Raw genomic sequence first — 17600 nt, forward strand, 5'->3', positions numbered from 1 at the left:
TGCTGTCCAATCACACTGGAGCATAGGATTTTTTCACCCAATTACGTTGATGCGTAGGCGGGACTTGCTGGACGTTTCCTCAAGTATCATCGTTATCAACCCATGGACTGACTTGTTTGTTGTCGAGCAAGATGGAGTTCATTTTGGGAAATCCTTACACTACGCCAGTGGGACATTGCATTGGTACGCAAATAATTATTTAGGGGAGGACATTGTGGAGAGATGTATGTGTATATCTTAGAGAGGTGTCTATTTTATGTAATAGTCATTTACGGGTTTGCTACCTTTAGCATGCTAATGTCCCTGAATGAGTTCTCTACAGCTGGAAAGCCACCGTTAGCCGCCTAGCTAACTATTACAACATTTGCTGTCACTGTGTAAGCTCTCTCGTTAACAAATTTAATGTGTGCTTTGTGCCATTACGCCATTACCTGTGTCGCACAAGCCGTTTACGTGTGCATCTGTAATAATGACAAGCAGCTAAGTTAGCTAACAGCTAGCCAACAGCCATCGTCATATATTCGGGGCGCAGTTTTTAAGACGTTATTAAGATGATTTCCTTATGTAAGTACGTGTGTGTGTGTGTGTTTTAGAGAGAGCCACTGATGGATCCCTACAAAGTGAAGACTGGACTCTCAACATGGAAATATGTGACATCATCAATGAAACAGAGGATGGGTGAGTACCTTGTGAAAATCAATGAATAACCACATAGGTGTTGATTAAATTCTGTTTAAACTGTGCACTGGTTTGGTTTTACCGTTTTACCGGCCTGTGATTTTTACATTGTGGAGTGCTGCAAACACGATCAAGTACTTCATCTTTTCCCCTTTTCTCTACCATCGAATCATAAGTGAGCCAGTCTAGCCCTGGCTGCATGAGGAAGATTTATGCGAGGCCTCACTTCTTATCTCTGTGCTTCATTAACCTTGTACAGAACGTGTGCAACTGGTGTGTGAAGTCCACGTTTGATCAGTGGATTGCACTTAAGATTAGGTGGCTCTAACCTACAGAAGTGTACTGTAATAAGAAGTCTGTTTGTCTTTTGTCTATGAGGAATGCAATGGGTGTAACACATCCACTTATGCAAGGCGTGTTTGCTCTGTTGGAAGTAGAGACAAAGTTAATAATTTACTTCTTTGATGCTGTAGCTGTTCTGCTCTAAGAATTATTGGCTCATGCTTCTGATATTCAACTTTCTAATGTTTGTCACAGTATCTGACATCTTGTCAGTGCCACTGAAAATGGCAGCTAAAGCTTTAATTTATCAGCTTATTAGAAATCATGTGTCCTTCCCTGTGGGACATGTTTTCGTAGTCCATTTAAAAGCACACCAGGCAGGCATGCTATAATGTGGTATTTTTGTGTGTTTAATGTGGGTTTTGACTTGTGTCTGTATGTGTGTATGCAGGCCAAAGGATGCCATTAGAGCAATGAAGAAAAGGCTAAATGGCAATCGGAACTATAGGGAAGTAATGCTGGCTTTAACAGTAAGTTCACATGAGCAGGAGGAGAGCAGCTAATGTATGCTTTTTATATAATATATTAGCATATAACGTTAATATCAGTTTTCCTTATATAACAGTCAGATGAATTGGTCAAAGGTGCTTTGTTTTGGCATTTATCGGTAACATAAATAAAAGTATTATGATTGCATTTATCAGTACTAAGTTGATTGCATAACATAATTTGCATTTGCAGTTTTTAGTCCAACACATTATGTCCATTTTGTATCTTGGCTCCAAAACTTCTGAACCTCTCTGTAAGAGGAGCTATTTCAATGATGGCGTCTGTGCATCTGTCAGGTTCTGGAGACGTGTGTGAAGAACTGTGGCCATCGTTTCCACGCTTTAGTGACTAGCAGAGACTTCGTTGATGGCGTGCTTGTTAAAATTATCTCTCCCAAGAACAACCCACCTACAATTGTTCAAGATAAAGTACTCGCCCTGATTCAGGTAAGAACGGCAGAACTGAATGCACAAAGTTTGCATTCTCGTGTATTTGTTTTTTCCCCCTGTTTTTATGACAATATATAACTTCCAGAGAGAGTGCACAGTGTATGTGGAGCTCTGCACAAAGGGAAAGTAGCATGTGTATATATGGGGGAGGACCAAATTATGTTTAACCTTGTTTAAATATTGCATTTTAATAAGATGACCTAGTAAATTCCCAACAAATATTGAGATTCACCTCAGCTGTGTTATATATGTAGACACTATGTGGTAGAAACCCTTAAAGAAAACTAAATGAGCATCAAATTATTATTTAAAACATCTGTATCATAAGGGCCCAAAATTTCACAAACCACGCATCCTTAATATATTTGCTTCTGCAACGATGTACGTCACTGTGAGAGACCTAATCATTTGTGACTCAGTCGGTTTGTGGATTTTGTTGCGACTGTGGTGGCTGCCCAGGTGGTCTTTCATCCCCAGGCACAGTCTCAGGTAAGGCACACTGTCTCCAGGGCTTCAGCCAGTAGCAGCTCTAGTTACCTGTCAGAGCTCAGATAACCCAGCAAGGTTTGTGTGTGTTGCTGTTATTTCTATCAGGGATGCTGTATGACCACAGCTTACAGCATGGAGGAGGAGCACGAGCATACAGTAGTTGTGAGAGAGAAGCTTGATGATTTCCTTTTTTTTTTGTTTGTTTTTTTTTGTTTATTTAGTAGTCAGAGAAACCAGTTTATGACTTGAAGGTCAACTGGGAAAAATGCATGGGAAACATTTATAGCGTAACACTCCCTTCATGCAGCAGCTGGAGTGTTGTTGACATTTTCATTAGTAAGAGAGGTAAAACCCAGCTGGGCAGCAGACTGTGGTTATGCTGGTGCATCTCACTAACCACCTGTTTCATCTCTTAGGGATGAATGTGTGCACTTTGGAGTTGATAAAAGTTGACAAGTGTGGACATTTCATAGCTTTTACAAGTTTAAAGTCAAAAGCTCTATGATCATTTTGGTAACCTGCATTTCTTTCGGGCTGTTGTGTTGTCTTGTATTTAAGCTGTTGTAATGGCTCGAGCCCAATTTACCCTCTGGTAAGAGCGAAGCCAAACGCTTTGTAGTTTGTTCGCCGAATGTATTCAGGGAAGACAAACAAATATCATCAGAGAACAGACTCCTTTTACTGTCTGCGCATCATTTGCTTTGTTTGCCTTTTCAGCCTTCCCTTTTATCCATTGTTTAAATTTCTTTTTTTTCAGTCGGTCACGCTCATTTCTCTTTTCTTTTAACTCTTTTTACTCTCTGTTATCTTTATCCAGGCGTGGGCCGATGCATTCAGGAGCAGTCCTGACCTCACGGGTGTGGTTCAAATCTACGAGGAGCTAAAGAGAAAAGGCATCGAGTTCCCAACATCAGAGCTGGAGACGCTGTCACCTATACATACACCTCAGCGTGTAGGAGAGCTCATGCTTGGCAGCCTAGTTTGCTAAAGTTTCTTTGCCAGAACTATTTGGTGTGATTACGTTCCCAGGTAACATGTTGCCTAATGATATGTTTGTTATCACCTTCTCTGTTGTTTCTAGTCAGCCACTGCTCCGGAGGGTGACTCTACCTTACACAAGCACAGCAGCACTACTCAGCCCACACAACACTCTGTGCCACCAGTCTACACCACCCCTCAAGTCCCCAACATTCATGCCTCCGGAGCCATTAATCCCACACCTGAACAGGTACAGTGGTAATCCTATGACCACATTTTCTACAACCGTCCTACAAAACAACGATATTCTACGGTTTTCCTTTTAATATCCGCTCTCAAGTGTACACCATGAAGATTCCAAGAATCTGCCCAACTAACGATCTTTCTGTAATTTTGAATTGCCTCACCTCCAGTTTTCAAGGTCATCTTCTTATGCACCTCTGGACTGGTTTCAGTGCAGGTGATAAATATAGAGTACTTCCTAGAAGTCCTTTTGTGTCCCTTTGACTTTAAGCCTCTGCTGTGTCGCAGTGGTCATCCTTAAACTTGATTGTCAATCACATGGAGGTATATCTGGTGAGTGATGGGTCATGAGTATGTGTGTATCCAAAGGTCCCCCCACCCAACTTGAAAGCACGTTCACCATCATTGCTGTTCAGCCTGTTTCAGCTGAAGGTTACTATGCAAGGAATTCCCAGTTTACAATCTAATGAATGTCAGAAAAACAAGCACGTGTGCTGCCCTTCAAATGAAAACCACTCACTCTTGAAACAGAGGTTGGTGTTTGCTTTCAAAGCCCAAGAGTGAACAGTGGAAGCAGAGTGCAGAAAGCAGTCCAAATGTGCACAAAGAGATGATCTTGAAGGGGACACACCTTTATACTTTCGCAATTATCATTCTCTGGTGGTTTTCCTCGCTACCACAGTAATACTTGTGTTTTAAATTAAAATGTATGGAAATAATATAAAATTGACTTTTACTTAAGGTAATTTATGCTTTACTTTTTTAGTTTTTTGTTTTGTTTTTTTAAATCACCCAGTTTCCAAGTGCTAGCATTTAGGCGAACTTGCACTGTTATCATGTAGATTTCCCGGCTACGCAGTGAGTTGGACATTGTTCGTGGAAACACTAAAGTGATGTCAGAGATGCTGACAGAAATGGTGCCAGGACAGGAGGATGCTTCAGACTACGAGTTGCTACAGGCAAGACACCACTTACATTTTTATTTGTGTGTTATGTGAGTATCTGTAAATTAACAAATGTAAAAACTTTATTTATTTAATTTTTTTTTTTTTTAGGCCGGCATGTACAAATGTGACTCAAAAGCAGACTGGGATCCGTTTGCATACGTGTGTTTTTGTAAGCATTTGTATTGTGTACATTTGTTTTGTGTAGGAGCTCAACAGGACTTGTAGAGCTATGCAGCAGAGAATAGTGGAGCTCATCTCCTGTGTTTCTAATGAGGCAGTAACGGAGGAGCTGCTGCATGTCAATGACGACCTCAACAACATTTTCCTCCGCTATGAAAGGTTAGAAAACGCAGGCAAACATGTTGCGCAAATGCAGGTGTAAACTTGTCTTTGGGTGCAAGAACGTGCACGTAGCCAAACTTGTTTTTACCCTCTCAGCACAAATTGAGTTTGGTAAACTACAGGTGTTTTGTTCCTTCCTTTCATGCTATCTCTTTGTTGCTTTTAGGTATGAGAGGTTCAGGTCTGGAAGGTCCTCAGCTCAAGGTGTAAACAATGGGGTGAGTCAGCTCATAGTGTGATCGCATCATACTTAAAATTCCTGGAGTTCCTCTCCGAATGTTTTGAGCTAATTTGCACTGTTTATTTTGGACATCCACACCTTTCAGTGTCTGCAGTGTGGATGTGCATGTTAACATTATCAGTCAGGCTTTCCTGTGCCGTCTTTATATGTCAAAACGTGTCAGCTGTTTACCAGATGTACATGCCTAATTAAATGGAAACCCAACAAAGACCCATGCTATATTATATTTCACAATAAAATATAGAGACATCTTTGAAGACGTTTATATTTAGTTTAGATTTTCTGTTCTCATTCGAGTGTCAGATTGCATTTCTACACTATAGTTCAAGCAGACCTGCTGTATTTAAGTTCTGCGGAGTAAGTGAAACAAAGACCATGATTATACAGCAGAGAATGCAAATTGAATTGCTGTTGCGCTGGAGCTGGGCTGCTTGTATTTTATTCATTGCACATTACAATAAAACAAGCAGCCCAGTCATTGCTTTGCAAGACGCAAAGCAGTATGTTCCAGAACAATTTCTAACAGCAGTGTGTTGTTTATTTAAAGCTTGCATGTGTCTATAAATTACTGCCTTGCTGTGTTTCAAACCTATCAGTAAAAAAAAAAAACCAAAAAAAAAAAAAAAACCTGTTTAAATAGCAAATTTATTTTCTGCTGCTTCCTTAACTTAATATGCCATTGATCACATGACTGGACCTGCTTATAGTAGAATGTAGGGTTGGGCAAGTATTGACACGATTGCACATTACGTTTAGAAACATCATCGATTTGTTCAGTTAAAACATTAAAAATATATCAAAGTGAATTAATAGACGTTATAAATGAACTGAATTAAACAGAGCGAGTTTAGGCTTTTAAGGAGGGACACAAACAGTTGTAAAGGTGCATTTTTGGGGCACAGTGAGTTAGAACACTATTGTGAAACAGAATAATAGTTTATTTTTCATTAATTATAATCAATGGGATTCAAAATGAGAGCAGTGTGAGGCTGTAAACCGCTGCCAAAGCTGGAAATTTCCTGCATAGAAGAAATAATTGAATTTGGATTTGTTTATGTTTTCTGGAGAATTTCACATGATGTGACTTGAAATATCAAGTTGTTAAAAAGTCCTTTTGAATTTCCTGGATCCTGATTTATCCCAAACCTTTATTACACCCTCTAACTTCCATGCAAATCCTACTACAGTAACTAACTGACAGATCTGATAACGTAATATTTTGTGCTTAAAAAAAGGGAATCTTCTGTTGGAGAAGTATCACCACCTTAGTGGGTTTCAGATCGTTTAGGCATGATATATCTCCCACAGCTATCATGCCTTTACAGTCTGTCCATACACGGGCATGTTAATGGTATTCACTGTGTCTTCCTTTTCTGTTCTTTTCTGTTCTTCTGTTACTTTGGCTAGCTGAAACAGGCAAGTATGAAAATATTGTCACCCCCCCCCCCCCTTTAAATGATCAGTCACCCAACTGTGACATTCAATACATGACTAAAGAACATGGGGCCAGCATTCAGCGGTACCTTTTTAACCATATGGTATGTTTTCAGTCTGCAGCCAATGATATGTGAAACCTGGAGGCAGGCTGACAGCGACATGAGCTTAAGATGGCACCTAAATGAATGTATGCCCTAGAATCACTGTCATGTTGGCTTTCCGTCATCTCAGACCGTCAGGGTTTGAGATCTGCAAATTGGTCTTAACAGAGAAAGTTTCACAGAGCCCAAAGATTCAGTCTACCCTCCTCCCTGCCCGCTGTATTTCTGCCTTCTTAAGGGGGTTGTTTTCATCACTCTACGTTCATGATAAATGGCCTGATTGGCATTTGTCCTATATGAAGTGGAATTGAAGCATAACTATTTCTCTAGAATAAAACTGTATTGTTTTACCCCCTTAAGAAACTGTTTTGCAGAAATTGAGTTGATTTGCTGCTGCCCCGAGTCACAGACATTTTTCATGCTCTCCTGAAGCTAAACACTTTCGTGTTTTTTTTTTTTTTTTTTTTTTTTTTTTTGTTTTTTTTTTCTCCACATTTGTTCTGTTAAACTAAAAAGCTAAGTACTGAATAATCCTGCCTTTAATAGCCTCCCCCCCCAAAAAATTATTTTGCTCCTCATATACGAAAAATCATAAATCCTTTGATTTTTACCTGAAACTGTTTCATCATTTCTCCTTCATCCAGGTCCTCAGTGAGGCTACAGAAGACAACCTGATAGATCTCGGCCCAGGCTCCCCTGCTGTGGTGAGCAATATGCCAAATGCAGCCCCAACCAGCTTGCCTCCCACTGTCACAGCCCCTGCAGGAAGGCCCTCCTCCCCAGCTACTCTGGCCTCCCGATTGGCTGGTCTCGGTATGCACTAAATCCCTCGAAACAGTCAATAGTTACATTTTTAGCTACAGCATTACACTGTATATTCAAATACAAATCTGTTCAGAACATATTGCTAAATTCATGTCAGGTAGTCATATGGGCTTGGATTGGAGCAAAACTCAGAAACTTAATTTCCAAGTTAGCGATTGGTAGGTAGGTGGTTCAGCATCTAAAGCTTGAAGTATGGGGGGGGGGGGGTGTGTGTGTGTGTGTGTCTGGATCTGTTAGAGTTAATGTTGTTCTTCAGATAAGTGCTGTTGATTAACAAACTCCCGGTTCTCTTGTAATAATTTACACAACCAAATACAGGCCAGCCTCCGAACAAAGAACAGGTAAAGGCATCAGTCTAAGGGCGATCGTGGCTCAAGGGCTGGCAGTTCGTCTTGTAATCGGAAGGTTGCCGGTTCGAGCCCCGGCTCGGACAGTCTCGGTCGTTGTGTCCTTGGGCAAGACACTTAACCCGTTGCCTACTGGTGGTGGTCAGAGGGCCCGGCAGCCTCGCCTCTGTCAGTGCGCCCCAGGGCAGCTGTGGCTACAATGTAGCTTTGTGTGAATGACTGAATGTAGTGTAAAGCGCTTTGGGGTCCTTAGGGACTAAGTAAAGCGCTATACAAATACAGGCCATTTACCATATAGTTATTTTTCTCATGTTGTGACACTGTGGGTGCAGTGGGTACCATACCCAGGGTTCCTTCAGGTAGGTGTGCAGAGAACTTCAAGCTGTCTCAGTAATCTCTCTCTGGAAAGACTTGCAGCTCACCACAATGTTAACAGTGTAATTCAAGGAAAAGCCCATTGTGTAAACCACTATAATATGGAGCCATTAACAGTGAAATTCAGTAACTCACAAAATTCGAGTTATCACTAATGTACCATATAACTCTTGTTCACCGTCAGTTGTTTTCCTGTACCTGCTGCTGTCAGCGCCACCACTCAGTCATGTGGGTGTCACTGAAGGCATCACTGCTGAGTCCACACACTCTGCTCTCCTATCTGCCTCAAAACAGGGGCAACTTTCTCCTTTTATATCTTCTGCAGCTTTTACTGTGTATACAAGCTAAAGCTTAATTTCTCCCATAGCACAAAGGGATCTGTGTGGTCTGATGCGATGGTACATGCACACACAGAACAGACAGTTTGATGTAAGACTGTCAAAAATAAATCAACAGATAACTTTAGTTCTCGATTGTTTGGATCCAAACTGTTCTTAAAATGAATCTCAGTAGAAACAACCTTTTTCTCTTTACTTTTATTTTTGTAAAGTCTGATTCTCTTCTGTGCAGTTTGTTAGCTTGATGTTAAGGTGGTTTGTTTGTTTGTTTTGCCTCTTCCAGACATGGGAGCAGACAGTGTGAGCAGTACTCTGAGCTCCCTGTCCAGCTGTAAGCCTCCACCTGCCCAGGATGACTTTGATGTGTTTGCTCAAACCAGAACCGGAACCATGTCAGAGCCACAGAAGGTGTAAGAATCCAATGAGGAGTGGCAAATTTAGTTTGGCATTTAACCTACTTCCTTTTTATTTCTGTTAAAAGTGGGCAAATAACATTTGCTTGTATGTGTTTTGTCTCAGTACTGCATCAGAAAACACCCAGGCCGCTGAAGGCCTTCCTCCCACTCTGGATGTTCTACAGACAGCTGCTGGAGGGGTGAGTCTCAGTGACAATTTGGGTCTTAATTCAAAGTCGGTGTTGTCATAGTCTGTCGGAGAATTTTGATACTGAATATTTGTGTTTGTGCGCTTTCTGACCCTGACATGCTTTTTCATCCTTGCACTGTTGCTGCTAGATGCGACTAATCCCTTGATTAAAAAAAATAAATAAATTGAGAAATACAGTTTCTTTGTTTATTTACATCTTACAGCTTAACAGAGAGGGTTTGAACACTGGAGCTGTGCATCGTCTTCTTAATTTCTTTGATAAAATCAATAATTTTTTAAGCGGTGCGTAGGGAGATGGATCTTGTCTTTCATGCAGTACTAACTAGAGTTGTAAGTTGTTTTCAGCTTTGTCATCTTCTGAGAAAAAGGAAGGAAATGCTATGCTAGCTGTATTAATAGCTATGCTATAGAGCTTCCAGTTTGATTTTATTATTATTATTTTGTTATTTATTTTATGATGGGGTTTTTTTGGCCATGGCGTCTCTGCACCGCGGCTTGCTTTATTCATTTTCACCAGCATGGCTCTGTCTTCCCAGCTTAACCTGCACTTAGATTTGTTTTTGTATGACTTGCGCACTCATAGCTTTATCACAAACACTGATTTCGGTTTATGCATTTGTTTTTCTCACAACTGTATTAAGCTGCATTTGAGTTACCACTGACGTTTACTTAAGTCATTTTCTGTTGTGTTTGGGGCGGGATTTCATTTCTGTTTTTGTTCTGGCCACCTGTGGCGGTCTCGATGCTGCCCCCATAGGTTGTCGGAGGCCAGTCCTCTGTCATGGATGACATAGAGGAGTGGCTGAGTACTGACGTGGTGAGCCCATCATGATTTTTTTTTTTTTTTTTTTTTTTTTGGTTCATTTATGCTTGCTTCTTTACTTTTTTCACTCTGTCGTATCCCTTTTTAAAAATTTCATACTGGCTTTTGAAGCCTGAAATTAACACATTTACTCGATGGTGTTTTCCGGACTGATCAATCACATTTTAATTTAGTTCACTGAAATTTTACTAACAGTGTTGTGTGAGGGGTGACTGATATAATTATGGGAGACTGTGGCAAAATGGCATGAGGTCTTGAATGCAAATAATGTATGCAACATTTTGTTTATTTTGAGCTAAAGTGGACCTATTATGCATTTTCTTTTCTTCAGCATTGTTACTACACTTAAGTAGCTTTGCATTAGTTACAGTCACAAAATCCTTATTTACCGGTAGCTTGGACTGGCTTACAGATATCTCCTTAGTTCATCTACTGTCCCTGAGAGCCCATCACCTGGCAGTGTGGCAGTTCAGAAAAAAAAACCTGATATAAAAACAGTTTCTCATCTTTAAAGCAAAAGTCATGCTGTAATAAACATACTGCAGTCAACCCAGAGCCTTTTCCACCTTACTGAAGGTCCATTAGTGACATAAAAGGCTGCTTAGATATAAGCCTTACACTGTTTTGAAAGCTAAAATAGCCACACTAACAATACTGTTTAACTGCCTGAACAGTGATTTAAGCTACGTTGTATATGCCCAATTCAAATATTATTTAAAGTTTGTGGTTTTGTTTCCTCATCGTTGCCCAATCTTTGAGTCTAGCCGGTTGAAAACGTTTGTCAGGCCCATCAGGTGTTTGGAGGGTGCTGAGCTCAAAGCTTTTTCTTTGCTTCAGACAACTATGTGAGGAAAACTGAATTTGTTATAGTGCAATCTGAAGCGTGAGCATTTGGCTCCAAGGATGACCTGTTTGTCATATACAGCATAGCAAAAGTTTTTTAAATCATGAGGTTAACATACAATCCATCAGAATAGGTCTGCTTTAGCCAAAACATCTTAACTGCCAGAGCTGTTATAGAGCGATATTATTTATTTATCTAATCTGGGCGAGTGTTTGTGACCCAGAATGAGTAATAATGCATTCCAAGACTTTAGTGCTTATTTTGTGCAAATTTGTGCTTATGTTGCACAAATTTATCAGATTGTGTGCCGAGTGTTTTGGTTGGGGAGCAATGAGAGTGTATTAGAACTTCTAATATTACCTTCACAACCTTTGGTCCGTGCTAATGATGGGTAAGTGGCTCTTGTTATGAGTGAAATTTGACGGGTAAGTCAGTTTTGGGGTTTTGTGTTTTGTTTGTTTCTTAATGTGGTTTGAATCAGATTATTGGTCAAGGGGTCATAATTTGGAGTGGGTAATGTTTGTCACAGCGTGACATGGTGGGTTTTTCTTTTTCAACAGAAGGGAGATGAAGGTGAGGAAGGCGTCACAAGTGAAGGTACGACACTGTGATTCTTCTCTTCTAACACTTCCAGCTCCCCCAGCTGTATTTTGAACACATTTTATTTAAAAAAAAAAAAAAAAAAAAAATTGTCTCTGCCCCCAGAATTTGACAAGTTCCTTGAGGAGAGAGCCAAAGCTGTTGAGAGGGTCCCCAGCCTACCGTCGCCCCCGAGTGGTAACCCAGGAGCAGTGCAAGGAACCCCTAGCCGCAAAAAGCCAGAAAGACCTGAGGACACTTTGTTTGCCGCGTAGACCTCCCAGCTTTGACCTCCGATTTCCCCTCCAGCCTTAGACCCGACCAGCTATGCAGCTTCACCTTAGGAGAGACCGACCTGACACTGAATCACACCCACCTCTGCTAACGATTGATCGCAGCGCTACTCGACCCACACTACAGGAAATTGCACATGAAATCAGTAGAATTATGTTAAGGCTCTCCGTTAATTTCTCACGCAAAGGGAAAAGAAAAAATCCTATTTTCATACGCCAAAATGAGATGGATCCCACTCGATGAGCAGTGTTAGAGACGGTGAGGCAGCAGGTCCCCCCCCCACCCCTCTTTGGTGTAAATCATCTCCTTCAGCCTGGTGTGGACTGCAGATGTAGATTTGTATAAAAAAAAAAAAAAAAGGGGCAAAAAAAGAATCCTTGTCATAAGTAGGAATTCGTTTCCTAACTAGTCCCTCAACTCAAGACAAAGTTTGTACTGTTAAAGAAACCGCTGCAGAAACATTATGGATGTTGTTGCAGACTTATCCCCCTTAATTGCAGAAGCACTGATCATACCTACGAGGCTCTGGTTTTGGTGTTTGTATCGGTCCCTTTGCAAGTCTGTCTTAAGTTGAATTGTATATCTGTAAATGACAAATGTCGGGTTTATTAGTTGTGTGTATATTTTAGCTTACACAAGTATGTAAGAGATGGTAATTTAATGTAGTTTTTTGTTTGTTTTTTGAAAAAGGATATATGTTGCCCTTGCTTTGACAGTAGGGATGTACCTCATTGGGCTGAGCTTTTTCAAGAGAAGGGACAAAAATTGTACACATGTGATTATTTACAAAAGCTAAAAGAGACGAGGGTTAAGAAGGGATGTCGTTTTTTGCGGATTGGCGTCGTGGCGCACCGTACCCAGATACGTGTAGTCTTACCTTGCCTTCTCATTCCCCGTGACAGACGTACGTGCAGTTTTTCGGTGATTTGCTGGTCACAACAGATTTATTGAGATTATTTTGCTGAGATTCATTAGCCTGAAAGCTGCTATAGTTTTGTAAACTAAAGTTTAATTTTGATGGATTCTTATGGTAGTGTCATGGAGTTGTGGATGGGAGTGGTTTTCTGATGAGTGCTGTTTAAGGTGCACGCTCGGAGCTGAAGAGACGTTTGCTGTCGTTCAGGAGTTTTTACTTGCTGTAGGTTTTAACTGCGTTTTGAGGGAAGATTGTGCTGTATGCGTTTTAATTTTAATAAGTTGGAGCTTAGAGGACCAAGTTTGTGATCTCATTTGGGATGTGGACGGAAGAATGTCCTAATAATTGTGTTCTTGTGTTTCATTAATTTTTAAAATCGAGGGTTTTTTCTTTTTTCTAAATTCACAGATGTCCTAAAGAATAAAAACAGAAGCAGTTTGCACATGATTTTTGTGCATTTCTCCTTTTTATTTCTTAACGCTGCCATCTTTAAAGGCCTGACCTTTCAAGCGTGATTTGTTTTTTCAGAAATGAGCTCGCTGCAGACGTCAGGCTACAAATTAGACTTTTTGCTCTCGACAATAACAAATGCAACATTAATCACAATCGTAACAAGTGTGCACTTTGATGGCCGCGTTTCAACTCGTACTGTAAATCAGCTGAATCTTAGCCTAATTTAATTAATGAGCATATGAATAATTTATTCAGCACTACTTCTTTTCCTTTTTGTTTTTTTTGTTTTTTTTCTTAAAGATCAGTATTTTAAATCACTTTATTGTGAAAATTTTAAACGGGAAATGAGCTGTGTTAAGGGATGAGATGGGAAATTGTGTATGTTTTAGTGTTTCTGGCTTCTGTTTATGTAGTTAAGTTTTTTTTTTTTTTTTCTTGGTTTGTTTTATACGTTGTTGCTGGCTTGTGTATTTAATTTGTCATGATTGGGTTTATTGGGTATGTGGATATCCTCGGCGGCTGGAAGTGGAGGATGGTAAACACATGGAGGTGTTTTATCACTGGTCTGTAGCCGTTAAAGAATTACACTACTTGTCTCATTTTGTTTCATGAAGGATACATATTGAATAGATTTTATGTATTGACCAGCACGTGGGGGGGGAAACTGACACAAAGTAACTTAGTTTGGACACTTTGAACAAAGCATCATTATTGCACATTTTGAAAGGGAAGCTTCCTTTCTTCCTCCTTTATGTCTCCTTGTTTTAGTGTTGTGTCTGTTGTGTGACGCTGAAACATTTTAATCACAGTTAATTTTTTTTTTTTTTTTTTTTTTTTTTTTTAAAACTAAGAAAGCTCCAAATGTGAGCTCAATGAATACATGTTATTCTCCTGTTTGGTTTTTTTCAGTGTGAGCTCTGTCAGTGATTTGTAACTGAACCCCAGCGTACTGATAACGTTGCCAGAGAGTCATCTCAGACCTGCTTTGCAGAAGAACAACGTGTTTCTTAGTCACTGGAATATACGAAAAGCAATGCCGATAATGGAGGCTGCGCTGTACGACTGCTAATTTTCCTCAGTTGCCTCATTTCTCTTTGTGTTGTTTGACTTATGCATGATCTCTAATAAAAGATTAGCAGTGTGATCTGCTGTGTGGTTTTTGTGTCTGCTGAAAATCCAGCACCTCAATCTCTTCCTAGAGTGCAATGGGCCCCACACTAATGGGGCTTTACCGCTGTTCATAGGGAATCCCCTCATCCCAAAACATGGCCCCTCATATTCTGCTTCAGTCACTGGAGCATTTCCTGGTCAAGAAACAAGGGTGTGTCTGTCACACAGTACACTGAAATATACAGGACGTCTTTGTAGCATTTTTACAGTGAGTGGCTAACTTAACAGTGGATTTCTCTCAGAGGCAAATGGATGTTTTTGTGTTGGAGACCTCTGGCTACACTTCACGACAAATTCACTGAAAAAATGTGGAAGACAGATATTCTAATATGGTGTAAATCGGTTATTTTTGTCAGTAGCACATACATGTGTTGGTCTCAGATGGTCATTTGTTTTGTGTGGAGGCATGTCACTACTTTGATTATGTATTTGACTGCCTTTCGAATACAAACTTAGAGTTAATTATACCACATTCACTTACATTTTTTTCCCCACATGCGTTGCCGAGGCTCTGTGTGCACAGCCACTGGGTCGGAAAGCTGAACTGAGGATCCAGTTTTCTTGGACTTAGCTGGCATTCAAATCTCCACAGACGGTTAGCTAGCACACCCTGGTGGCTGCACCGTGGAACCTCATGGCACACATGCTTGAGGTCAGGGGCACAGGCAAAACCACTAAACGTCCACTTACCAAGAAAACAAACGCAAACGGTGGTCTGTTTAGCCGTATAAATTGCAGGAAGTGCTGACACAGTGCTGTGGCACGTTGTAGTTCCACTGCACGTTACAACAGTCTATCACAAACATGGTTATATGATAGCTCAGTCATTTTGCCAGCTTTATTTTAGTCCTCTTGGACCGTCAGCTCAGCAGCACTTTTGCTTTATGCCTAACTCTGGTCCCTGCAGTGATGTTGTGTAAAGTTTATCTTGAGGACAAATTCAAAATAATGAACAACCTGTGTACTCTAGGTTCAGAATATATTGTATTCCAGTAAGCTGGTATTAATCCATTTTCTCTGTACGGTTTTGTGTTTTGTTTCATAGACACTACATTAACAGTATTAAGTGGATATATGATGTCATTTTCCACATTCTCAAATCCCATTAAAACAAATGGTAAATGGCCTGTATTTATATAGCGCTTTACTAGTCCCTAAGGACCCCAAAGCGCTTTACATATCCAGCTACATTGTAGCCACAGCCACCCTGGTGTAACTAACAGTGAAGTGTTCCAATGTTTTTCTTGTGTTTATATTTGTAAGTTTCCTTTAATTGTGGAACTTTGTTTGTAATTGGTGGTAGCGGAAGTAACGTGCAGCACGGACTGAGTTTGTGGTGACACTAGAGCAGAGAAGCATGGCGCTCTGTGAGTTCAGCTGCATCGTCCTACTGCTTTAAACTGGACTTAAGTTTTAAAGAACACATAAGTTAAGTTAAGTTAAATTAAACCCAATTGTGGACTCACCGTTGAGAGGAGTAGCGGCTCGCGCGAAGAACGGACTTTCTCCCGTTTGGCTACAGCAGGCAATGAGGTGTGTTCAGGGTGCCTCTGTTAATTTCAGTTTCAATGAAAGTGCCATAAAAGGGCATTTATGTGTCTATACCTTTATTGTTTGGATTTACTGTGATAAGAGTTATTGTAAACATGTTGCTTATTGCAATTGTTTTCTTTGGGTAGTTCTCACGATGATGATGATGATGACGACGCTGAGTGATCTTGTCGCCGAACATTGAATAAATCATCTGTAAACAAGAACTTGTCCGCGTGGTGGCTAACGGGAGCTACAGTGAGAACTCATCTGCTCCTTGTGAGTGGGCGAGAAAGAAAGGAACATAAGTCATCTCTAGCGTGTCTACAAGGGTCCCCAAGCTCCTGCCAGAAGCCAAGAACGGGTTTGCTCATCCTAACAATTCAAAGAAAGGACATATTGATCTTCTCAAGTGTGCTGCAGAAAATTAACCTGAAGACCATTTGCAAGTTTGGATGCTTTAAAGTGTTAATAAGGGTGTCCTGAAGTGGCTTCATTGTAGCTGCAAGCAAGAAGGTTCAAGTTTACAATTGATCATGAGTTTGAAAAATATGTGTCTTTAAGGGTTGTTAGTGATTTCAGACATGTGTTTAAGGGTTATAAGAATAAGCTACTAAAGCAGTCCTGGATTTTATGCAAGGTTTTATTCAAAGGAAGTAACCAAGTTTGTTACAAGCTATAAGCAGTGTTATTTTATGTTATCAGACTCCTTTACTTAGCCTAACATGTCAGTCACAAATCTCTCTAAACTGAGTGACAATCCTGAGGCAGAGACTGTGACCAGGCCTCAGCAAAACCCTCCACTGTGCAGTTCTCCTCTGCAAAATACAGATGGTCCACAAGAAGTTCGAGTAACATCAGATGTTCATCCATCAACAAGTAAGTGTGCGCAACAAAAAATTCAAAACCCACCTCGTAAAAGCCAGAGGTCAAGAACCTTAACTGAAAAGGGAAGAGGAATGTTAAACCAAAGGATTAAGGAGTTGGAGCAAAGTTTTAAGATCAAGTACGAAAAGTGGAAGGTTCTAGCAAAGGATGCTAACCATTCAATTTCTGACAATTGTTCAGATGAAGAGCTGCAAGCAATAATAAACAACATTAATACTGCTTCCAGCGAACTAAACACAGCATATGAAAACTGGCGTCAGGTGGACATTCCTGATAACAATGCACGCCGCAGAATTGATACTTGCGAGGAGGTAACAAGAACTGTTATTAAGACTGCACAAAGACGTTTGAGAGGAAAGGCACCAGTCAAACCACAGTTTAATGTAGATGAATCTTTTTTAATGTCTGAGAAATCATATGGCGTCAGTAAGCACTCACAGGTTTCCAGTCAATACAAACAGTCACACGTTGCATCAAGAGTCGCTTCTAAGTCCTCCAGTGCGTCATCCATGAGCAGACAAGAAGCTGCTGCTAAAATGGCTGCAGCCCAAGCAACACTGGAAATCCTTCATGAACAACAGTGTCAGCAAGCAGAGCTTCTGCAGCTGGAGGCTGAAGATAAAAGACAGATTGCAGAACAAACAGCTGAAGCCTGCAGACGACGTTTAAGAATGGAGGAAGAAGAAGCACAGTTACAAGCAAAACTTGAGGTTGAAAATGCTGCCAGGCGAAAGCTTTTGGAAGACAAACGCAAGGAACTGGAACGATTGGAAGCACTCAAACAGTTAAGGGTGGCTAAGGCAACCATGCAAGTGTATGAGCAAGAGCAAGATGAAGATTCAGAAGAAGAAATTAAGCAGTTACTGCATGGATGTA

General features: G+C 40.5%; 1 protein-coding gene across 2 annotated transcripts; it reads left to right on the forward strand.

Annotated features, from left to right (window-relative positions):
* The first annotated feature begins 63 nt into the window (after positions 1 to 63).
* Positions 64 to 13978, forward strand: tom1l2b (target of myb1 like 2 membrane trafficking protein b). 2 transcript variants are annotated; one of them, XM_080873287.1, is made up of 15 exons: positions 64 to 183; positions 594 to 678; positions 1412 to 1490; positions 1806 to 1955; positions 3265 to 3399; positions 3529 to 3675; positions 4511 to 4627; positions 4821 to 4954; positions 5124 to 5175; positions 7381 to 7549; positions 8905 to 9031; positions 9141 to 9216; positions 9985 to 10044; positions 11455 to 11491; positions 11600 to 13978. In XM_080873287.1, exons 1-15 carry the CDS (start codon positions 132 to 134, stop codon positions 11746 to 11748), a joined length of 1569 nt encoding a protein of 522 aa, XP_080729413.1. In that variant the 5' UTR covers positions 64 to 131; the 3' UTR covers positions 11749 to 13978. The 2 variants fall into 2 exon arrangements, with proteins under 2 accessions (XP_080729413.1, XP_080729414.1); XM_080873288.1 differs by lacking the exon at positions 9985 to 10044.
* Positions 13979 to 17600: the final 3622 nt, after the last annotated feature.

The sequence above is a fragment of the Rhamphochromis sp. 'chilingali' genome (assembly GCF_963969265.1).
Source record: "Rhamphochromis sp. 'chilingali' genome assembly, chromosome: 22".
Classification (NCBI taxonomy): domain Eukaryota; kingdom Metazoa; phylum Chordata; class Actinopteri; order Cichliformes; family Cichlidae; genus Rhamphochromis; species Rhamphochromis sp. 'chilingali'.